The following is a 25,741-nucleotide window of genomic DNA, read 5'->3' on the forward strand; positions in this document are numbered from 1 at the left end:
CCAAAATTGACACTAAAAACAATGTTGCAAAAGATTTCCATTTCAAATAAATTCTATTCTTTTGAGCTTTCTATTCTTCAAAAATCCACAACAGTTTTCAAGAAAGGTTTCTTAAACACCAAATTAGCATATTAAAATTATTATTTTGCTGTATTTTAGATCAAATAAATGCAGCCTTGTTGAGCAGAAGTGGCTTCTTGACATGGTAATGTATATTAAAATTGCAGTTTGTGAGACATCTGCTTCATTCATCACACTGAAAATAGAAGGTCATACTAAGCTCACTACATTATGGAAGCATGCTCTATATACTGTAGTGTATTCTTGCAGTCAACTGTCAAATTCAGTAGTTCATTTGAGTATTCTAAGCTAATTATGCATACTATGCACAGTATGCATACTACATAATGCAAAACAGTGAGAGGAATATGATACAGTAGCAATAAATGCCAAACACAGTCTGTTTCCCTCCCCCATACTACTGACATTAGGTCTCATAGTTCTGCTAAGAAGGATTACCGGTGTAATGAACTCGCCCTGTGTCATGACACTCTTTAAGATCTTGGAACTGCCAAACACTGTAAAATGCAAATTAATTTTAGTAAATGTAGCATTTGCTTGTTTATTTAATACTTTCTAATGTTCTTGCTCTACTAGTTCCTCTTATGATTTAGTTACAACTGCACACATATTTATTCACCCCTTAATGTATTATTCACACACTTGTAGACCGATTAAATTACTCTAATATCCATAAATGACCATTTATGAATATAATTATTTCAGTGAGTACTACATAGCCAGGGGGACTCATGCAATGTAGGTTTGGACATCATAGCTAAAGCAAATGCAACCTGGAGTTCCCCAGTCAAAAGTCAATGCTATATATTATGCTAAGATTTTAGTATATTATATTAAAACAATTTCTCAAGATTTCATTTTTGTTCATACACCGAACTGCAAGTTGCAGTGGTCACTCTCAAGTGTCATAAGACAAAAAAACAAACCAAAACAACAAAAAAAAGACTCACCATCATCAAGTGTGATATCCTGTAGGCCGATGGTACGGAAGGTGGGCTCTCTATCCTCTGGCTCCTGTTTGATGTTCAGCCTCTCTTCCTGTTGGGTCAACGGGTGCACCAAGGGACCTGAAGGGGACAACCCAGCCAGGACAGGGCTGCTAGCTTGGGGAGAAGGCTGTCCAGAGAGTGCCATGGGCCCCAGGGGGCTGTTGGACGTAGGAGACGGGGAGGTGGGTGAGTGGTAAGGGAGAGAATGGAGTTGGGGGGACGAGGGCCCAGAGTGGGGAGATGGCACCATATGAGCAGGAGCACTGGAGGGTGTGGGGCAGGAGGTGGACCGCTGCCCGGCTGGATGGTAAACCAGGGGACGCTGGAGCTGTGGGGCCGGCTGTCCCAGAGTGTGGGTGGGTGACGGGACCTGCCCTGGAGTGGGGCAGTGGTAGCCTAGAGAGTGAAGGTGAGGGGCAGAGTGGGCCATGACCTGGTTGCTACCCGTACAGGCTGCATGGCTAGGGCTGGAGCCAGGTCCCGGAGGCACTCCAGAGGTGGGTGTCGAAGAAGCCGGTCCATACACCATCCCCAAACCCAGGGAGTGACACCCAGCCGGGTCGGCCTGGAAGGGCATTCGCTCGTATGCCTGTGGGGAGCCCACAGTCATAGGAAGACTGTGCTGGCCGTTGAAGGGCATGTTGTGCTGTATGTGTGGGTAAGATGGCCTGGCAGTGGCAGCAGGGCCTGGGTGGAAGGGCATCTGGCATTCGGGAGGTGCATTCAGCCCTTGAGCCTGAAGGTGGGGCAGGTGGGGAAGAGTTGGTGAGCCCATTGGGGCGCAGGGGGCCTGGAGAGGGTGCAGGCCTGCAGCCAGGCCACGTGGGGAGCTGGACAGAAGGCCGTCTGGTGGGTGGGAGTGCTCTGGGGAGGACAGTGGCTGAGCACAGACCAAACTGGCAGCATGGACCAGAGGCATGGACATGGGCGGCACGGCAGGGGAGTCCAAATCATCCCTATGTTCCTGCTTGACCCGTACTGCAAGAGTGGAGAGAGAAAGACAGAGAAATATATGGGTGAAAAAAGGAAGAGAAAACTTGACATGAAAATCTTAAGATTTCATGAGTTGTTAGCTATAAAATGTCAATGAATTAGCCTGAACAGTAATTATCTTGTTTCACATCTTTGGTACATTTCAGTAATATAAATAAAATATGTATTTTTATTTATACTTCTATTGTTATCATATTGAGAGTTGCTGAGATCTCATAATGGCATTACATTAGCATCCCAAACTGATTAACCATACAGATTTGACTATTTCTTTTAAAGTTTAATAGATTCACAGCACTAATTAACTCTTTTCCAATTTCCCATCTCCAATAAAACTGAGAGCAACATTAAATTCAAGATTTATGGCCAATACAAAAATTGCACATATTTAATTGAATCAGTATTTCCACCAAACTCTTCTCTTCTCTTCTCTTCTCTTCTCTTCTCTTCTCTTCTCTTCTCTTCTCTTCTCTTCTCTTCTCTTCTCTTCTCTTCTCTTCTCTTCTCTTCTCTTCTCTTCTCTTCTCTTCTCTTCTCTTCTCTTCTCTTCTCTTCTCTTCTCTTCTCTTCTCCAAACACGCAGACAATGAGTAATAGCAACACAGTATTCAGTAACCCATTTCCCGATCTGCCATTTCCCTGGCCCGCATGAGTGGGGGATATTTTTACTTGCCGTGGACTCTAGGAGAGCATATGTTGCCTACTTGAGTGCCATGTAAACCAGTGCTGAATTTGGGAACTGAAGAATGCTGTCTGCCCTCCAGCATAGCTCCAAATGGGAACCAAAATTCAGTTCACAGCCCATACACTGCTGCAAGGCCATTACTGCAGTAAAACTGCAGTTTCCTGATATGAAGAGCAAGTGGCAACAATGTGTGGGAGAGAGTGTGAATGCATTTGAGTCTGGTGTTACTCACTGTGTACCTACAATGCATCTGAAAAAAGTTTAGTTTCAGTTAATAAACACAGCTTATACCATTCATTTCCAGATGCATTTTGGACCAAAGCTGGTGGATTTGTGACCAACAAAGAAGCCTCATACATTCAGTTAGGTTCATTACAAACTACTTCCTCACAGTCCCAACAGCTTTCACACTGTATTTAATTTGAACTTGGATTAAGATCTCTCTGCTCATCGCATCAGATGGCTAATTCATTGCAGATGAAGTGTCTGGCTCTAGTCTAACAACACAGCACCTCAGCCCTTCCCCCTGCCATGCCACTTTCTCAGCGGGCCGATGTCATGGCAACCACAGTCGCGTGGCCTGTTCTGAATATTGGCTGCCTGTGCTGTCGTCTGATTGGCTGAGGCCCGACGGGTTAGTGTGGAAAACAGGAAACCCTAATTTGAGTGGGTGCTTTGTGGAGCGAAGAGGGTGGGCGGGAGGCTGGGCCTATCTCGCTCTCTTACTCTCCCTCTCTTTTTGTTCTCAATCTCTTCAACAGGTTAGCATGCAACTCAGAGATAAAGACACCAAAAAAGTTGCTCACGTGTGATTTAATTACGCCAACGCTGTTTTTCGGTTTGACTCACTTTGGGAAATTAATACCAAACCGGCTTATTGCTACGAGAACCACACAAAACTACACTTTATTATAAAATCTATAAGCCATAATTAGATGTCGCCTTTTACAACACCCTGCGTTTTGGTCTATTTCATCAGATGTTCAATGTCATTTTCAAAAGCAGAACTAATAACATACTGATGTAATGCATGTCAACTCAACATGTGTGAGAAATTATAATAGTCATGTGAATCATCAACCTCATCATTCAACAGACTTATCATAGGGGAAAATCTTCCAAAATGCAAAGTAATTCTGCAGAATATGACTATTAAGACAGATGAAGCCAATGGGAGATGAAAAAGAATGACAGCGTTTAATGAGAGTGAGAAAAACAAAGACAAAGACACTGAAGGGGTCTAGTTCTTGAAAACCCTCGATTTTCATGCCTCCAGCCACATGTAAATCATGCTGATTCTTTCTTTACAGTATTTTACATGAGCGGTTACCAGGTGCTCAACTGTTACTGGAACAACCTCATCCCTAACCACACTGGTGCACGATGCAGAGGAACGCTGGCATGATCAAACGGGTGACTCTGCTGTGAAAACCCACATGTGTGCCATTCTTGTTACTGTTATGTCAAGTTAGCAAGAAAACTATTTTGCATGAAATTGAGTCACATGTTTGCTGACGCCAGACTCAGACACAATACTTGATGTAAGGTGGACACTAAGTTACAGTCGCCACAAATTCCAATATGCAATAATGTGTATATGTATATATTTTGTATATGTATAAAGATTTAATATATTTCATATTGCTTATTTTATATTCAGTTACTAAGGACCAGATTATTGATTACAGATGCTTATTTTTACTGTAAAATGCAACTAGCTTATTTTTAACGGAGTCAAATCCAATTTTAACATTTGAGGCTCTCAGAATCTGTAAATTACTTTTGTTTTTCACCTTTGCCATTAAGCACTTACATAAACTACCGTTCATAGGTTTGGGGTAAGATTTTTATTATTTTTGGATAGAAATTGAAAAAAAAAAAAAAAAAACCCTGAATACTAGGGTAAACATTTTTTTTAGTTTCTACCAAAAAAAATTCTGCACAACTGTTTTCAACACTGATGATAATAAGAAATGTTTCTTAAGCACCAAATCAGCATATTAGAATGATCTCTGAAGAATCATGTGACACTGAAGGAATAAAAAAAACTTATAGAACCCAACATTTTAAACAGTAGTGCCTATAAACTATTATGAGGTAAAGGTATGAAACTGCTTAATGAAAAGCAACAATTACTGAGCTCTAATTTCATTTAGGAAATAAGTGCCGTGATATGCAATGGATTGTAATGTGCTATCGAATACGTACCTGGCAGATAGGTAAAGCGCTGTGACTGGCTCCTTTTCCGTTTGCCATTGCACACGTAGAACTGCACCTGCACTGCTGAAGTGACCGTCTTACTGTGATAAGGAGGCACCTCCACCACGATGCTAGACTACAGATGGACACAAGAGACATTACTTTACTAAACAACACATCATTGGTGTCTGAGACAAACCAATCAAAGTTGTCCCACTGACGAATACAAAGTGAAAATATAGTCAAAACATATTACAATGTGCTCAAATCTGTTAAACGTTAAACACTCGGAGGCATTTCAGCTTTTAGTTCAAGAAAGAAAAGACTGAAAAGGGTCTGTAGACATATTTATGTATTGTGTATCATCGGTGTTTTTGTTGGCAAACATTTTCTTAGACATGTAAAAAGGAAAGTTTCACTCACTCCTTGACTCTTCTCTCTGATGATCTTTGCCTCCACCTCCCACTGCGGTCGTCCATCTGAAGAAAGAAAAAAAAGTGTTGGCTGCATACATGAGAACAACATATTAGGAAAGATAGCATACACGATGACCTGAACTGAACTCTGTGTGCCAATATTTGCCCCCTCAAAATTAGGTAACCTAACCCTCTCCTCATTACCACCTCCACCACTATCATCATCATGTCTTCCAGCCCTCTGCTGTGGGGAAGCTATAGAGATTAAGCCAATCAGAATGAAGTTTTATAAAGTCCAGCACCGGATCCAGAGAGAAGCTTGATAAATTGTGCCTTGCCTTGAGAAAAATAAAGTGATAAATTGAGTTTGCTTGCAAACGACAAGCCTTTTTCCACATAGTGAAAGAGGCTCAATTGCTCGAATAGATCAAAATGTCAGCTCCACGCAGTACAACACTGACTATGAAAACAAATCACATGATAAATTCTCCCAAGAAAGAGGGCTAGAAACACTGGAGCTGTATTAGCGGAGTGACTTCTTAACAGCGGGCTACTTGAGAGACATTTGAATGAAAATCAGATCAGTCTCACTCTGTTTACCCTTGCTGACAGGAACACAGAATTTGCTTGGGCCCCTAACAGGTAATGATGTCATTTATAAAGCCATTAGAGTTTTAGAGAGATGTGTGGAAGAACATTATTTATTGTTGAATCATGGCAAGATGCGTGGAATAACTTTATTCATAGCATAATGCTTCCACGTGCTGCCCGTAGAGAGGTGCAGGATCTTTCGGAAAACATGCTGTCATCTCAAGTTTTTTCTTTGCCATGAAGCTAATCAACTACGCAGACGTCTTGCAGACAGAAAATGAAAGCCAAGGGACCAGAGCCAACTGGTTAAGACTGATCTAGAAGGGAAAATAGTCACTTCATGGATCATAAATTACATAAACTGCACAAACAGCATGACACAGGTCTGATTTACGTTCTTAAACACATTTCCAGCTTTGAAGTTTGTGCCTGACATGAGTCAAACAGCAGTATAATCCCAAGAATGTCTAAAATTAGTCATTTTGAATGTGTAATGTTTATGAGTGGGTACATGTGCATATATGTCACAAAAAAACCTTTCAAAGAAGTAATGCAGAGGGCAGTGTTTCAGGACTGTTATCAAAGTAAATATACCGCTGTGAGCAGTTTCATAATCACCTGGTGCATTACACTCCAGGGACGGCTGTTTACACAAGGTTACTGTGTAGCTTCTCAACTCCCTTCTGTGTCAAAAGGCATTTTGCTAATATGAGAATGACCTTGGATGCCTGTAACTTCAGCAGTAGTAGTACAGCAGCACATGTTGACATTCACCGGACACCAGAGAGGGCCCCACATGAGGGCACCAGGAACCAGACTCTAAAGCCCAGCGACAAGCACACAAGCTGTCCTAATTCTTCAGCACAAACACCGCTGTTCAGTTATTACTATGATAAACAAACTCAAGAAAAATAAACTTCTGGCAAAATCATACAAAGCTTTTATGTGTCATTATGTGGAATTAAATGTCCTGCTGGCAAGCGTAAACTAGCGTCAACTGAAACAGATGGTTAATGTAACTCTTCATTTACAATTTCCTGAATCATTAATTATAAAAACAAAAACCTTTTTTTGTTAGCTTTCCTGGGTCTGATTTTTTCATAGTAAACACTTAATGGTACTTAATATTTCATATCTGCCATTTATATTCTCTCATTGTAACCAAAACAAATGAATTAATCTTCTGTAGACTCTAGAGGGAAAAGGGTGTTAACCCTGTAAAGCCTAACATATGAAATAACAGTGCAGTGGAAGAGATAATTAAAACTAGACAAAATATATAGATATAAATATATTAAAAATTATATATAAATGTATACAAAAGAGAAAATGGCCCTCATACTGTACTTGAAAAAAAAAGCTTAATTGTATCTAAAAACATTAAATTGTCTGCATTTGCTGATATTTATATGATCAAAAAGTAGAATAAAAGTTCTGATAGCTTATAAATCATGTAAATCAATGAGATCTTTATATCAGTATAAGGAAAGTACTTAAAATGCATATTTTTGTCTTGAAATTTAAAAGCTTAGTTTTATGATCAAAGCTATGCAGTTTCTGTTTGTAAGGGGAAAAACAATGTAATACAATACAATGATGACTAAGAGATGTACAAATAAACATTCCACAAAAGCTTCATGTCTTACATTTGATGCTCTCTATATTTATGCTCTAACATCATTTATAAAAAACAAATACACATGAATAATCAAGTGAATGCAAACCTGAGTTGCTTCAGTCTATTAAGTGATCTTCCTGAAATATTACAAACAATATAATAGTTACACTTGTTTTCACATAATAGAAATGAGCAAAGATTTCACGGCAAACAATCCCGTTAAATTTCGGAGTATGAGGGCAGTACAACCTTTGCTATCCAGATCTATGTTTATCCAGGTGATTAAAAACCTGAACCTTTTGTCTACTTAACTATATATCTATCCACTCAGCCAGTCAACAATGAGTAACAAAGTCTCAGGACCACCACATGGGCCACTCATTTAGACACAACCCATCTACTGATACAATTGCTCTTTCTCTTTCTAGATACAATAATCACCCAATTAGATTCGATACAATCTGTCAAAATTAGACAAAAATGATCAGTCCTCTTCCTCTCAAATGTCCTGGTTTGTCACCTACCACTAGACTTGCCCCTAGAGACTAAACCCTCTCAGATGGATGGCTCTGTGCCAGTCTACAAAAAGACTTGCCTTCTCTCTATATTTAGGAGTGAATTGTGGATATAATTTGATGGATTCCAGACTTTAGCCAGAGATCTTTTTTAATTTTAAGAAACTCTGAATGATCTTAGCATGGGTTACTATTGGAGCAATGTCACATCTACATGTGGTATGTTATCATGAATAATACAAAAATAAATAAACAAAAAAAATCATCTTTCTTTGCTCATTGAGCTGGTTACCTTATTGAGGCTGACATGTTAAGAACACATGAGCAGCTCAATTCTACTCATTTTTTTCTCAGTAAACTGGTCATTGAACATTTTCACTTGCTGAATACATATTTAATGGCTTACTGCAAATAGGGCATCAGTATTTGACATCACTAACCAACAGTTTATGTGAGGTGGCTAGGTCAGTATAAAGTACAAGACTGGGGTCATATTACAGAGTGCACCTTTAACAACATATTCAATATCAATAAAACATCTGCAGAACACATTCTCACAAATCACATAGACACTCTCTGATAAGCTCCTGCTTGAAAAGATAAAAACTTTCCCGCAAAGCGGCTCAAGGCCAGACATAAGAGCCAAATTTCCACTCAACTTGTTCTAGCATCTCAGGACTTTCCATTTTTATACAGCACAACAAAAACATGGGTTACCACCATAAAGGTCGCCTTGAGGGGTTGCCACTTTACAGGGAGCCAATTGGAGGAGAGGTAAGATCCAAAGGGTGTTTCTCCAAGTCAGATTGTTGGGGTAGAACAGCCCTGTGTGTTCATGTGTAAACTCCAGTCGAGTGAGTCAGTGTTTCATTGTCTATAAACATACACACAGACACACACTCCAGGCAGGCCAAGACTCGTATTCCCAGAATGCCGTTCATTCATTGCCTTCATCTGAGGCTGGTCCTAACTTGTGTTTCATTATTTACGAACGAGCGATGGAAAAAAATGAGCAAGATAGACAAAGAAAGAGAGAGAAAGACTGAGAAGAGTTGCTTATCGAAGAATTTAAGCAAAAGCATACTGGAAAGTGTCGAGGAAAGACTGATTTTCTACTATCCCTGACGTTATGAAGAGTAAGAGAGTGAGTGAGAGAGAAATAATAAATAAAAAAGGAAGACTGTCTGCTGGAGATGACAGACTGTCTGTGAGGGCTCTGTTCATTGTGTAAAAGGTCTATTTCAGCTCACAGTGAGACTCAAAGGATCAACAAAAATCCATACAGACAGTGCGCTGTTGGGGATCTTGACATAGTCTAACCCCAAAAAGTCACTCTAATAAAGCCTCTTGAAAGCCGAGTGACTGAAAGCTGAGGCTTCAGACTGACAGCCACATGGAAGCCGTGTGTGTCGAACGGGAGAGAAAGAGCAACCTGCAACAAATGAATCTCAGTCATCTGCCAGGTAGATGTAACTAGCGACATTCAAAACTAAATATATGTAAAACTGACTACTAAGAGGGTTGCTTGAATGATTAGTCAACTAATATGAAGGAAGCTTTGAATAAGTAGGCTGGTTTCAGGTTCATATGGCACCAAATGCATTTCATAGGGCCGTTCACATTGCATTTCACTTGTTTTCAAAAACAGCTGCGCAGTTTCAGAGAGTAATTTGTGGTAAAACTTTCATTTAAGCCTGTATGTTTAACATATTAAAGGTATTCGGTACGAAACCTTATAATATATGCTGTATGTGATACAGTTAAGAATAATAATAAATAGGCCTAAACTACACTAGACAACACCACATTTGAGATTTCTTGCCCTAAGTAGAAATACAATAATGTCAAATTGAGTCAAATATTTAATTGACTAAAGAGAAAGCATATTTGTATTTTTTTTTTTTTTATCAGCAAGTAGCCAATGAGAGTAAATAAAAATCCACTGTCTTACCTAACACAGCAGAAACAAAAGCCACCAAAAAGCACTGTGTGAAATATGGAAATATTTTGATTTTCATGGTTACACCTTTAAAGCATTTTTTTTCTTGAAAAAAGGTCCAAAAATCAAACTTAATTGAGTGCCTTGGGACAAAAAGTAAATTTGATCTTTCTGTAAGGCCACAGTCAGCTACTAATTAACTATTTAATTTAATTAGTAGCTGACTGTGGCTTTACAAAAAGATTACATTTGTAAATTCTGTCTTAAATTACTCATGAACAGATGGCATTATAACACACTCCTTAAATGTGCAACAATAAGGGTAAGCATTTTAATGTACAGCTTTGTTTGTACAAAAAATGCTTTATGAAACAAAAAAATGCATTCTAACGTGCCTTATTAAGCACCTATCATAATGCAAAACTATGCTTTAAAAGCATTAAATACACAGGCTTTGGCGAAACAAATCATTTTATTTATTTTCTTTTTTTTTTAGATAAGTAAATGCAAAGTTTGTTTTGCACACACAGAAAGCTATTATTTGCTTTGTGTCTTGGATCCAGAGAGTGATCAGCAGTGTGCCTGCAGCCAGAGCAACCCTGCTGACCTCTGAGTCATCCTTACAGCAGATGCTAAGGTCTACAGGTGAGCTCTAGAACAACAGTGACAGGCCACAATACGGCCAACCATAAATCTAGTGTCTGCGTGTGTGTGTGGACAGAGAGAGAGAACATAAGGGGTGGAACAAACAAGTTTATAAGCATAAGGAATGAGGGTGTATTTGTGTGCACAATGCACTTGCACATCTATGGGGTGAGCACAGTTTGGATGTAGGTGTGTGCAGAGTGCATATATATATATATATATATATATATATATATATATATATATATATGCATTTATGGAGTAAGCATTTGCTTGAGTGCAGTGGTGTTTGTGTGTAGGTGTGCAGGTATGTTCATGCTGTACTGCACTCACACATATGCGTGCACACACACGCTTTCACACACACAATGTCCCCAGAGGAGAAGGGAAATCGTGGGAGGTCAAGATGCCGATAAAGCGAAGATAAATCATTCTGGTTAGACGAGAAACAATCAAATTCCGCTCTCAAATGAGAAGTGAGAAATTGACACTCCCTCACATTTTACCCATCGCTCCAGTTTCCCAAAGCCACACAGACTTCAACTAAAAACCTGCTGATCTTGCTGTTTTAAGAATAAGGCTGGTTTAGCTTCACTAAAACAGAGATTAGTGCAGGTATAACTGTGACCCTTGAGGGTAAGACAGATGAGGTGGCAATATTTGCTCACAGTGAATGAAGAAGACATTTGTAGTGCATACTCAGCTGTGCTTGCAGCAAAGTATTAAAAGCAATTAGTACTAGCCAAATGCAAGTAACGATGCTAAGTGGAGGGATCTAATATCACCCTAAAAGGGGTTAATTTTGATATAATGACCTGCTGACTATAGCTTAGTGCATAGCTACTTGCTAAATAAATAAATGGATATGAAATATTGATTTGACTTTAAATTATGTATAAAGTGAGAAAAATATGTGGGAAGAATAGGCCCAAGAGATCTGAAACATAAATTTTCATAAAAAAAAATTGAAAAAATATTAGACAAAAATGATTGAACAAGTGTTCCAGACAGCCAATACATGGAGAAAAGAAACTCCTATCTAAAATAGCACTTGAACCCCATTGATACTTACCAGGACCTTTCTCCAGAAAAATGACCTTTGACTCAGGGAAGAAGTTTGAGCCAGTGATGACTATTTCCTCTCTTCCACTCACTGGGCAGCTGCTAATACTGGCCTTTTCAACCTGAGGTAACTCCTGTGCCGAGCGCTGGGCTATTTCACCACAAATACACATAAGAAATTAATTTATATTATTATATATAATGTAATGTAATAGTATAATATAACAAAAAATACATACATATATACATACATACACTTTTTTTTTTTTTTTTACTTTTTTCCCTCAAATATATTTTTCTTCTATGTGTGTGTATAAAACCTACAGCACTCCACTGGAATTGAAGCAGCCTGCAGTGAGATCACTTTTCCATTGGGTTGTGGGATGTGAACCCGGAACACCACACGGACCCGAGTGTTTTTCCGTCCAATATCAGTCTCTCCTTTCCTCAGCTCAATGTCAGAGTTCCTCAACTTCAGGATTCCAGCACAATCAATACTGAAAAACACAGCAGAAGAAAGACATGAGTAAGGAGTATCCATAACACTACCATCATCCTACCTATCAAGCAAAGCTGTTTAAATGATTTACAATCACCCCAAGTCATTTATACTCTTTTTATGGAGTTAATAAATGGCTGATTACAAAAAGGAATATTTTTAATTGAAGTGCACATTAAAAGCTGTTGCAGAATTCAAAGTTTAAAGTCTGCTAAATTGGAAGTTGGAACAAATAATTTTGTGCTTAATGCACTTTAATTGTGTGGAATTAGAGCTGAAGTCCAACTAAACATATACTGAAGTATATTTGATTATGCTAAAGTGGAGCTATTGCGAGTATACTTCAGGTGCACTTTAAATGTCTTACATTTAAAGACTGATATTACTGAAAGATCGTACAGTCCTCATCAATAGTGACATTAAAACATTTTAGGCTTAATATTAAGAAATGAGCATTGTGCACAAATAGTACTCCAAATAAAGTTTAATTATATCATTTTATATATCAGCAAGTCGAGTGGCATGTTAGTAAATATGTTAACATATTTGAACTATACTTAATATGAAATAAATGTATTTTAAATAAATAACTATTTTACTAGGGTAGAAAGAACAACATTTATTTGAAATAAAAAATTTTATGACAACTGTAAATGTTGCAAATCTAATCATTCTTGTTATTAATTGAATGCATTCTTGTTGAACAGAGGAAATTTTAAAAAATCTTGCTGACCACAAACTTTTGAACTGTAGAGTAAATTGCAGTTATTTATAATTAAATGCACAGTATTTATAGAATAAGAATGCGTTTCTGATTGAAAACAATCATATCTGGCATTTTTAATCATTTTAGTATACTAAAAGCACAATTGCAGAGTATTTCTATTACGTAAATGTATTTGTAGTAAAAGTATAGTAAATAAATGTATTTCAAATATATTTAAGTATATTTATTTTTCACTAGGGTATTCATGAAAGAATACTACAAAAAAGTATGCATCACAGTTTCTGCAAAAATATTAAGCAGCATAACAGTTTTCAACATTGATAATAATAAGAAATGTTTCTTGAGCACCAAATCAGCAGATTAGAATGTTTTTGAAGGATCATGTGACAGTGAAGACTGAAAATTAGATATAATATTATATAATGATCAAATAAAAGCAGACTTGGTAAGCACAAGATGAATAGCAGTATATGTGTGATAAATGAGTGCTGATGTGTGTGTGTGTAAACGTTTCGTTCTTGTGAATGACACATTTTTGAAAATGTCTTCTCTCACAAAGAAAATCAACTTGTGATGACATGTAAAGAGTTTCTCATGATTTAAAAGACTAAATATTTAATCCAAATCTATTAATGTCAAAAGTTTTAGCTCATTGGAAATATGGCTTTTAGAGTTTCTGCATACTTCACTACATTGCGAAGACCAAATTCCTTTACCTAAAACCATCTACACTGTGTTGAGCAGCTGACAGTCCCCACAAGGACAATAACTTTATCATCCTGAACTAAATAATTCATATTTTAAAATGCAAATATGTTTCAGTGAGGGTTAGGTTTAAGGATGGGTAGGTTAGGGGATATTCAATATTATAAAAAAAATATATATATTATTAAAAGTCAAATGGAAAGTCCTCCCCGTAATAGAAAAACAACTGTGTATTTATGTGTGTGTGTGTGTGTGTGTGTGTGTGAGAGAGAGAGAGAATCTAGATAGATGTAGACGTGAAGAGCTGTTGGCAGGTACCTGGCAGACATATTGTTTTCAGGAAGGAGAGGAATCTCGAGAACCTTCGTGCTGGTGATGATAATTTCCTGGCTTGCCGTAGCGACAGTTTTTCCTGTTATGCGGTGAACCTGGTAGAACGCGTGCGGCCTCAAATAACGGTCATCCGCTGTCCCGATGAACATCTGCAGATTCACTGGCTTCTCACTGTAGCCAACAAGCTGTTAAAAAGAGTGAAGAGGAGAGTCAATATCAATTTTTATTTCCATGAAAATAAAGAAAGTTAATTGTGGCTGAGCAGGATTTTTAATGGTCCTTGATTAAGGTCATTTTTAATGGACACATGAACTGCTATGAAAAATAAAGATATGAAGCATGACTTAAATTTTAATGGGAAGACTAATATATATATATATATATATATATATATATATATATTTGCAATGTCCCAAAGTTTAAGTTTTTTTTTTAAATCGGATTTTGGAAAAATGTCTGAATTAAGGTCTATGGTTAACACAAGCTCAAGATATTTTCCCGTTGTATTCAGTAATACCCCTCTGATGAATTTTCATAAACTATTGGTCACAGAGCTTAATTTCTGCAATAATCCAAAAGACAATGGGAATATTTTATGTGCTTTTAAGGAACCAGGGCGATGGTAACCTCCAGGTTAGCCTACAAAATTGTCATCCCTGCAGCACTTAATGGCCAAACTCAGATATTTTTGACAGGCTATATTGATCTGGAAGCACTGGACATCCACCACGTTAAACAGCATGACGATTATTGATGATATTTGCATGACGATTATTTCCCCCAATGCGTTTCCATTTGAAGAACCCTGCATATGCACAATTACTTCCCAAATCCACATACATGCACATTAATATCAGACGTTAGCCCACTTTTTCCAAGACGAATTCAAAACGCACTCTAGCTAGTAAATTAAAATCCAGACAGAAACATAAAGACACGTTTTCGAGCCACGAGTAAGGGAAAAATACAGAAACCGGATTGAAGGAAAAAATAAATGTGCGTGTAGAAAGGTGAGAAAAGAAAAACAAAACAATTAAAGACATTCTACTTCTGCTGCTAAAATAGTATAAACAAGACTTCTGATCTTCTGAAAATGGAAACAGGGAAGTGAAAAACACATTAAAATGAGTCAATAGATGTAACACATCATTCTGTGAGGTCACTGAAGTCTTTTCCAGACAAAAAGCTCTAAGAAAAACGTTTTCCTTCCTGGTGCTGCACACTAGGGTGACCGATTTAAGCCTCGGTCAGACACAGGGAGCCAGTGTGGCGATGCAATGCCCCGTCCAGCAGTATACACACGTTTGACCTGCCAATACACTTCCCAGACAGGTGAGGAGTTCACAAATGGAGGGGAGCTATACCACTGACATGCGTATGTGGGAGGGTGTTACTTAGGTTGAGCACACAGGCTCCTAACAATCTCTCTAGTGTTGAAATGTTATGCTTGGCAAACACTGATCCAATGCAGCAAAAGAGAGAGAAACTGGAAACGAGAGAGAGATGATCAACAGGTAACGGAAAGACCAAGCCAACCACAGCAACACAATAATGAGAAAAACATGCTTCACATAAAATGACGGGTCTTGAGAATAGAGCCAGATATTTGTGGAAAGGGGAAAAAGAAATGGACGGTAGGGAAAAGAGAATCAGGGAACAACGGAACACTTGGATGGTGGTGGGATTTGGTTCATGTAGTTCCCAGGACAGCATGGTTTTATTACATTTGGAGATGTGTGTAGCTGAAAATTATTAAACCAAAAGGGTATGCTTAGTTTCCAATTGTTTTTTTTTATAGTTCTAAGTTTCTATATGCACAGGTTAGTTACTAACATAAAATAATAATAAACATAAAAAACAATTTCTGCATACAATACATTTTTGTACAGTTAAGTTGTATTATTAAATATAAACTGTGTTATGAACTAACATTAACAATGGATGGTAGTTTTTCATTTTTTATCTTATTTATTTTAATAAAAATTAACCTAGATTTTAAAATTGTTTAAAATATTTTGTTCATTGTTTGTTCATGATGCACTTACTACAGTTTTTTTTCAATTGTTAACAAACATTGTTCAATACTGAAACCACGTGTTCAAAACTGCTCATACAGTCTGCATTACCAACATGAATCTTGGCCAAACAGTTGATCTCGCCTCCAAAACTCACTCAGACCCACAAAAACACTTAATATATGTCTCAAAATAAGCTTTTTTCATCATAACACTGCGAACAATTCTCATTCAGAAAACATACATTTCATTCATAACACACTGATCTAAAAATAAACACTAAAAGCATTACATAAACAATGAATTTTTATCTTTGAATTTTGAATGATTCTATATAAATATTTCATCATAGGCTAAGAATAACATCTTTTAATTTCACTGACTGTATTACAGCACAAAGAATGAAGGAGAAAATCAGCATTTCCCCCATATTTCTTTACATACCAATATTTCCTTGTGAAAAATAAAACCACATAAAAATGAATATAAAAAGTTGAGAATAATAATAACAAATTCTGAAGTAGTAATTACAAAAAAACAAAACAATACATCATCAGTCTAGTACAATGAGGTGCTGTATGCGCAGTATTGGAGTCCCAGCTGCTCCAGGAGTCTTTCTGTGTGGAGTTTGATGTTTGTTTCCTCTGGGTCTCTCCCACAATCCAAAGACATACAGGACAGGTGAACTGGAGACTGTAAGTGAGTGTGAATATGAATGTGTGTTATGGACTGGCCATCTGTCCAGGGGGTTGTCCTGCCTATGACACAGGAAAGGCTCCAGCCTCATGACCCTACATTGGACAAGCGCTAGGAAAAATGTATGGAATAGACGGATGGATAGATGTACTGTAAGGCTTCTAGTCGTCCCTCTCTCTGCCACTCTTTTTTTCCCCCCACCATTCTTTCTTCCCTGATCCATGTTTCCAAACAAAATCATTCCGAAGCCATCCATTTATCAAAGATAACAAGAAAGGAAGGAAGGAAAGAAGAAGAAGAAGAAAAATAGAACATCTGGCTTGCCTTTCAGCTGAAATTGCATTTAGTTGTGTTTGGAAAAATTATTATTCAATTTCATAATAAATATTCTGCTAAGATTTTATATTTCAATATAATTCCTGCAGAAATGGACAGAGTTTGCCATTGTTCTGATTTGAATGTGCTTTAATCAGTTTTGAAAGCAGTTTGTTAGCAAATGTGCTGAAAATGTATAGTGTTTTGCCAGTTGTGGAGTATGTATGACAAAAGAGTTTGTGAATTTTGAAAAATGTGGTCATTGCATGCATTTTGTCTGAAAGCAATGAAAAATGATTTACAGTTTGGTTTACAAAGTATCGCTGAATGTGTGAACAGATTTGAAAATGTGGCTTCAGTATTGAACAATGCTTGTTAGCAATCGAAAAAAACTGTAATGTTAATCAGTTGAACATATTGTAATGTTTTACCATGGTTACCATATTTCTGAAGTAAATTAGATGGCATTAGATAAATGGCATGAGTAAAAGTACACATTGAATTTCTAAAAATAAATAAATAAATAAAGTTAAATGGAGCATTATCAGTCAGTCTTCATGAAATCTTGGCCTCTTCTTTTCTACTTTAATGCTTTTCCATCAAGCACTCTTGTTTCTGTGTATGCTGAGGTGAACAGTCCTCTGCAGACCTCCAGGAAGAGTCAGGACTGAAAATACTGGATTTTTATGGGCTCGCTCTGGGTCAGTGCATTGAGACGGTGGGGGATTCAGAAGCAGAGGTCACGTTTATGCTTCAAGACCTGAAAAAGGTGAAGGGCTCAAATGAAATGACCCATGACCCTGCCAACACCATGTACATGTAAGATTTATTTCAGTGGTAAGATTCCACCACCCCTGGTAACAGCTATAAGTCCTACTGGACAATCAATTCTCATTGTGTGTGTGCGTGTGTGCTTGTGTGTGAGTGAAATGGGTTGCTTTGTACACCCGGAGCAGTGGGCAGCCATTGCTGGGGCACCCAGGGAGCAGTTGGGGGTTCGGTGCCTTGCTCAACGGTCTCACCTCAGTCGTGGTATTGAGGGTGGAGAGAGTGTTGGTTATTCACTCTCCCACCTACAATCCCTGCCGGACCTGAGACTCGAACCCACGACCTTCGGGTTACAAGTCCAACTCTCTATCCATTAGGCCATGACTGCCCACCCCTTTAGATGTATGCAAGACACATCTAAATAGTGCTTATTCATCCTAATCAGACTATTCGCAAACTCTGGGCAACGTCAAAAGATGAATTTTCCTCTACTGTTTTAATGATGTTATGATATGATTTAAATCAACATGAAACCACATTCACAATCCATTTTCCTTCCAAATTATGATATATTTCTGACTGAGTAAAACAAAATATTCAGTACTCTACTGGGAACTGACTGGATCCTGAAGAGTGGACGTTTCATAGCATAATGGAGCCAGTAATTACATTTTGATGAAAGATTATGAAGACAAACATTTCTGTTTAGAATAAAATGCACTGATGAATCATGCACAATAGAAAAAGGAACATGTATTATTAAAGTAAACAGTGTCAATTTTGATTTCATGTTCACTTTAAGGTCACCAGATACATTCAATTCAATCTGGAATGTTGTAAAATGAAGTATCCAAAATCCCTAACGGTCAGTATGATGCACTATAATGTAAAATCACTTTACAAGATGATACATCAGGCCATGAACAATTATGACTTTTGGAAATTCCATGAACATGCTGCAGTCTCAGCAAAGTTTCAGAGCGCTGCCACGGCTTCAGTTTCAACTTCAAGACATTCAGAGCAGCAACAAGGCACCACATCCTCTAGGAGTTTCTGAAGGCCTGTGGCTCAGCCTGTTGCTGACTTCAGCACGACCCCTGCATTTTTTCTTTATCTTTCTCTCTTATTCTGTAATTGCCATTCAAAACATTTTACCAACCACCCCTATTCCAACCATTAAAGTGAAAGAATCACAGTTGATCTCCATTTCTATTGGTCTGTAGTGTGTTTAAATGCGTTTATACAAAACACAAGTTTTTTTTAAACTTACAAAAGTCTGTTCTGCACACCCAGGCTGGATTTATTTGATCAAAAATACAGTATAAACAGTAATACTGTAAAATAGTATTAAAATTTAAAATATTTAAAAACGGAATTTATTTCTATGATGAATTTTCAACAGCCATTACTTTTTTTTAAACAATATTAGGGCCCTATCAAATACATCTCAAATTTTGTTTCAAATTCATTTTTTTTCCATTTAAATTTTTCTGGACTCCTTTTTAAATGGTTAAATTAAATAATATTAAAGAAAAGCATGTCTAATAGATTAAAATCATGAAACTTCTACAATTTCACATCAATTACTTAAAAGTTTAACAAAAATTACATGTTTTGTTTAATTTTTTCTCACCTAATGTTTTATTGTTACCACATTCTGTTTTACCATGTCTAATTATTTAAATGCATAAAAACAATTGTATTTTTTCAAATGGATTCTTACAATGGCCTTATGTTTTTTTCCCTCAGAAATTATATGCTGTGTAATTAAATTTTTCTGGTTATCAGAAAAAATAAATGCTATTTATTTATTTTTGTTGTGGTTGGCAAACAATGGGAGGGATTTACTACTAAAATTAAAACATGGAAGAAATGTTTTGTGAATATTCCTTAAAACTTAACGTTTTAATAATTTTAGTACAACCCGAATTCCGGAAATATTGGGACTTTTTTTAAAACAATTTAATAAAATGAAAACAAAAAGAATTTCAAATCACATGAGCCAATATTTTATTCACAATAGAACATAAATAATGTAACAAATGTTTAAACTGAGAATTTTTACAATTTTATGCACAAAATTTGCTAATTTTAAATTTGATGCCTGCTACAGGTCTCAAAATAGTTGGGACCGGGGCATATTTACCACGGTGTAGCATCTCCTCTTTTCAAAACAGTTTGAAGACGTCTGGGCATCGAGGTTATGAGTTTTCTAGAGTTTTGGTGTTGGAATTTGGTCCCATTCTTGCCTGATATAGCTTTCCAGCTGCTGAAGAGTTCATGGTCATCTTTGACGTATTTTTCGTTTAATGATGCACCAAATGTTCTCTATAGGTGAGAGATCTGGACTGTAGGCAGGCCAATTCAGCACCCGGACTCTTCTACTACGAAGCCATGCTGTTGTTATAGCTGCAGTATGTGGTTTTGCATTGTCCTGCTGAAATAAACAAGGCCTTCCCTGAAATAGGCGTCGTCTGGAGGGGAGCATATGTTGCTCCAAAAATTTTATATACACCTTTCAGCATTCATAGTGCCTTCCAAAACATGCAAGCTGCCCATACTGTATGCACTTACGCACCTCCATACCATCAGAGAAGCTGGCTTTTGAACTGAACACTGATAACACGCTGGAAGGTCTCCCTCCTCTTTACCCGGAGGACATTGCGTCTGTGAATTCCAACAAGAATGTCAAATTTGGACTCGTCTGACCATAGAACACTTTTCCACTTTGAAACAGTCCATTTTAAATGAGCCTTGGCCCACAGCACACGACGGCGCTTCTGGACCATGTTAACATATGGCTTCCTTTTTGCATGATAGAGTTTTAGTTGGCATCTGCAGATGGAACGGTGGATTGTGTTTACCGACAGTGATTTTTGGAAGTATTCCTGGGCCCATTTAGTAATGTCAGTGACAGAATCATGCCATTGAGTGATGCAGTGTCGTCTGAGGGCCCGAAGACCACGGGCATCCAACAAAAGTCTTCGGCCTTGTCCCTTACGCAGAGATTTCTCCAGTTTCTCTGAATCTTTCGATGATGTTATGCACTGTAGATGATGAGATTTGCAAAGCCTTTGCAATTTGACATTGAGGAACATTGTTTTAAAAGGGGTCATATGATGCGATTTCAAGTTTTCCTTTCTCTTTGAAGTGTTACAAGCTGATTGTTCATGGATAAGATCCCTGAAGTTGCAAAGACTAAAGTCTCAATCAAAGAGATATTCTTTATCAAAGTTAAGACTATGGTTGGGTACCGAAACCCGGTACCAATATGGCACCGGTACCCATGTAACCGGTATATACTAGAACCGAATCAGAAAGCAGATTTTGGTGCCATGCCTGAGCGATCGATTGAAATAGTTGTCCTTTGTTTCTCCGAAACGAATGTAAGAAGCATCATCACCGGCACCGCACGTGAAAATGCACGCAAACTCAAGTCGGAATGCTCTAATAATACAAGTCCAACAAATCTTTGTAGTAACGCGAGTGTGCCGTTTTCACATGAGCGCGTGAATTAAGAATGTTCATTTTAACCTTTTAACCGTTAACCGACCAATAAGAATTTTGACTAATTAATACAATCAGTTAGACGGTTTAAAGTCACTTATTTATTTATTTATTTTTTCAGTAATTTATCAAAATTTAAAAAGTTTGCTGCATGGTTAGAATAAGCTAAAAATTTTAGAGAGAGAGAGAAAAACTTAAGTCGCCTATAAGTCGCATTTTATTATTTCATTCAGAAATAGGCCCGACGCGAATTGCAAACATTACAATAAACACTGTAAACATAGCTAGGCTATTTTAGCTCCTCTAACTCTACAACAAATCCTTTCAATTAACAGTAGGCTATTTAGAAAAGAACAAGTATTAAAAATGTAAGAAGCTATGGCTATATAAACGACAAACCAAAGCAAATTAATTTAGGCTAAAACGAAACTGAAACCAACGTAGGGTCTCTCGTTCGACACAAAATAAAATGTTTCCGTATTTGCGATGTATTTCAAAACAGCCTATTATTTACCTTTTATGTAGGCCTACTTCAATCGTGTTCCAATATCCACGTAAAACAAAATGTTTCACGGCGGTACGGTGATAACGTTTAATGGCACAGATTTTACTACATATTTAAACTGTGCAGTGTGTTTTTTTTCCATATGTTTTCCATATTGTTTTTTAGAATTATAATGAACAGGTTGCATTGTCAAGGTAGAATGCTTAACTGGTGCAATCACTTGAATTTTTTTCCCCTTTCTAACAATGGAATCAAATACTCCTTTTAGTCATGAAGATAATTGGAATTGTAAAAGGTTTTCTTTTATTTGTGTACATTCACAATAAAAACAAATCTTTGCGCTATTGTAAAATAAGCCTAATCCCTGGTTTCTTTTCACGCAGCACAAAAATGAACCGAAAATCTGCATAGGCTACTTGTTGCAGTTTTTCTTTCGTTTTCTTAAATTATTATTTAAGTGAAAATATATTCCTCGTATAGGCCTATTTATTTGTTATAATATATATATATATATATATATATATATATATATATAGATAGATAGAGATAGAGAGAGAGAGAGAGAGAGAGAGAGAGAGAGAGCCTAGCTTTATTATGTTTTTCTCCGCTTGCAGAAGCGCTGCAGGTGCGTGATGTGATAGCTATGATGAACATGTGACTCCTCATGTTCTATTTGTTGCTTTTTGCACATGTAAAATTAATCCCCGGAAAACAAATGTTAGTATTTTTAACGGGGCACAGACACTTATTCTTTCTAATTTATTTCGGTTCTAATTTAAAATAATCTTGTCGGTTAACGGTTAATAATCAGTTAACGAGCATCGGTTGTCCGTTAGGAAAAATAACCGAAATTAACATCCCTAGCGTGAATGCAGTAATTACACCTGCTCTGACGGCAGCAGGTAGCCTTCCATTAACTAGCTAAGCTAAACATGCTTAAATTAAAATGCCTAAAGCTAAAATTCACTTCTATTCAAGTTTTTAAACCTGTTGTCCGACAAAAGAGAACATTATAACCTGTTTAGTCCACAACTTTTGTGATCTGATGTAGCTTCTTGTCACAGAATGAGGCAGAAAATATGTTCCATAGGCTACTAATACGTTGATTAGCAATGGATTATAAATATATTTAATTATGAAAATACCAGAGATGGCTTGAATAACACAGAAAAATTATACATTGTCGTAGTCTAGTGTTTATTGTGTTTGTTTTATCATTCGAAACGTTTATATCTTCTGTTTACTCAGTTACAGTGATAGCAATGCCTTTGTCCATATTGGGGATTTCCTGGAGCTTCACGAGTTCCGCTACTTCTGTGACTGGATATGTGGATTTTTTGTGCGAGGGTGCCCTCTGGCGTCCAGTATGAATGAAAAAGACATCATGTGTTTAGTGCTAATGGCCAATCCAATTATTAATTGGTAATTTTTCAAAAATTCTTAAATAACTTTTTTATAAGTATCGGTTCAGGAACCGGTACTGTTTTAAAAGTATCGATTTGGCACTGGTATCGAAAAAAAAACCAAACGATACCCAACCGTAGTTAAGACTCTGCCACGCCCCCCTAAAACAGCTCATTCAAACACGTCCCCACATGTCTACGTCACGATGTGGAAATATTTGTGTAAGGTGTGGTTTCAGTAACCGCAGTAGTGTTGATGCAGCCATCCGAAAGCAGATGCATTTAGGAATCATTAAGATTACTTACAACAGAACAGCAACGCATTTTATGGACGACTGTTTCGTGAACCTTCGACTTTGCTATGACAATCTGGCGCTTCTGAATCAGCGACTGTATTTGCTATTGACTGCTCAAATGCGGAGTTTTGCACGTCGTGTGTGTGTGTGTGTGTGTGTGTGAGAGAGAGAGAGCGAGAGAGAGAGAGTCAGCCTTCTTAATCGCAGCTTGTGAGCAAACACATATTGTTACGAGCTTCATTACTGTGTCGGTCACGTGACTCTGTTCCCCTTTCGGGCTTGAACTGATGGTAAAACTAAGGACATTATTTACAGTCTTTAAGTTTATTTTGAAAGATGAAGCTCGCGATTATTGAAAGGGGTGTTACATTTCCGACGAGTGCTTGTGGTGTTCGGCCAATCACAATGAACTGTGCTAGCTGGCCAATCAGAGCAGACTGCACTTGTCTGAAGGAGGGACTTTGTAGTAAACTAAACGTTTGAGAGAGGCGGGGCATAGAGGACCTACAATAATGTACAGTATTTTAAAAATGTATTTGTTTTTTGAACATTAAAGCATGTCAACATATTCTGTTACACAAAATAATGATCTTTAAAAAAAGCATCATATGACCCATTTAAAGTATTCCATATGCACTCTTTCACAGATTGGAGAGCCTCTGCTCATCTTTACTTCTGAGAGACTCTGCCTCTCTAAGACAGGGGACATTTTAGGACATGCGCCCCCCCAAGTTTGTCTAATTTCACTCGCGCGCCCCCCCCCCCCCCCCCCCCGCGCGAGCCCAAAGTGCGCGAACATCATTCACATATTGTGTGCTGCATTTCCAGTGCATAGCATTAAGAAACATACACATATAACATGCTTACCTGATTCAGTGTGATGGCTGAGCCCGTTTCTGAGATAACAACATGCCAGTGGTTGGATTTCTGACATGACTAACCGTAAATTATTTTACACCATTCTCACTGTCGCCTAACAGCGGGAGTCTGATTGCCCCCTAGCGGATGGCTGAAGATTTGAAAGCTCGTATTCGTAAATCTTCAAGGCAATGTCTCTGAATTAATTGATGCTCGCGCCCCCCTTGACAGGTCCCCACAGGTTGAAAACCCCTGCTCTAAGACATCCATTTTATAGCTAATCATGTTACAGACCTGATGTCAATTAACTTAATTAGTTGCTAGATATTCTCCCAGCTGATTTTTTTTATTTTTATTTCTTGCTTTTTCAGCCCTTTGTTTTCCCCCGTGCCAATGTTTTTGAGACCTGTAACAGGCATCAAATTTGAAATGAGCTCATTTAGTGGATAATAAATACCTTCGAAGTTTCTGAGTGAATATGATGTAGTTTCTCTCAAATGAAATGGTAAAATGCTCATGAAGTGACTCTTTGAACAGTTCTGGAGATGTTGTACATGTATTTACAGGTATGTCCTGATTTAGTGAGGAGGCAAACGCTGAAATCACAGCGAGCATCGCGTGCGCTTCATTATGTGTGTAGTAAACAAAACCGGGCGTCTGCACCATTCATTCATACAGAGATGCACAGAACATGAAGTCTTAAATAGTCTTTTTGCAATTTAAGATTTGATTTAAGTATAATGACCTACTTTTGATTAATTCATCCAAAGTTTGACAAATCTGTGACATACTGCACTATACATTTAATTTTGTTTTTATGACTGGATTCCGCAATTCCATATGCGTTTTCCGCATCGCAGAAATCATAGGGCCTTATTTAATGCATCCTTACTGAATAAAAGTATTAATTCCTTCCAAAAATTTCAGCGACCAAACTTTTAATGCTACCGTGCATGTGCTAAAACTGTTTTCCCCATGCCACTTTCGAAATGGCAATTAATCATAAAGAGTTTTGTTGATTTAGTGATTCATTCTTCAAAGAACATAATTTGTGTTTTGTACGACAACACTTTGTGAGGTGACTATATCCCAGCTCTATTCCGGCATATTTTCTTCGTTTAATCCCAGAGAAGAGCTAAGCAAGGCAGTCACGTGCTGCGATGACAAAAAAAAATTATTAATAAAAAAATACAGGGAATGGACAACAGAAAACAAACATGCATAAAAACCAAGACTCTTGAATGAATAGCGGAGGTAGGGGTGTGTGATATATATCATCTGTGATAATATCGTAACTGTTGTTTTAACGGTGCGCAATTTGACATTATCGAGTATTTTGAATAAACCATTCAAAAGACCCCTACAGACTTCACACTTACAT

The 25,741-nt window shown here is 37.5% G+C and overlaps 1 protein-coding gene across 1 annotated transcript in view; it reads right to left on the reverse strand.

The window, feature by feature from the left end:
• The window catches only part of LOC306877944 (nuclear factor of activated T-cells, cytoplasmic 3-like), a 77,488-nt gene that overhangs the window by 10,961 nt on the left and 40,786 nt on the right, over positions 1 to 25,741 (reverse strand). The window contains exons 4-9 of the mRNA XM_079430000.1: positions 13,983 to 14,182; positions 12,058 to 12,230; positions 11,744 to 11,884; positions 5,371 to 5,426; positions 4,957 to 5,083; positions 1,032 to 2,048 (exon numbers count right to left, since the gene is read on the reverse strand). Of these exons, the coding sequence (XP_079286126.1) occupies positions 1,032 to 2,048; positions 4,957 to 5,083; positions 5,371 to 5,426; positions 11,744 to 11,884; positions 12,058 to 12,230; positions 13,983 to 14,182 (1,714 nt within the window). The remainder of the gene's footprint in view (positions 1 to 1,031; positions 2,049 to 4,956; positions 5,084 to 5,370; positions 5,427 to 11,743; positions 11,885 to 12,057; positions 12,231 to 13,982; positions 14,183 to 25,741) is intronic.

Source organism: Barbus barbus (assembly GCF_936440315.1).
Source record: "Barbus barbus genome assembly, chromosome: 2".
NCBI classification, from domain to species: Eukaryota; Metazoa; Chordata; class Actinopteri; order Cypriniformes; family Cyprinidae; genus Barbus; species Barbus barbus.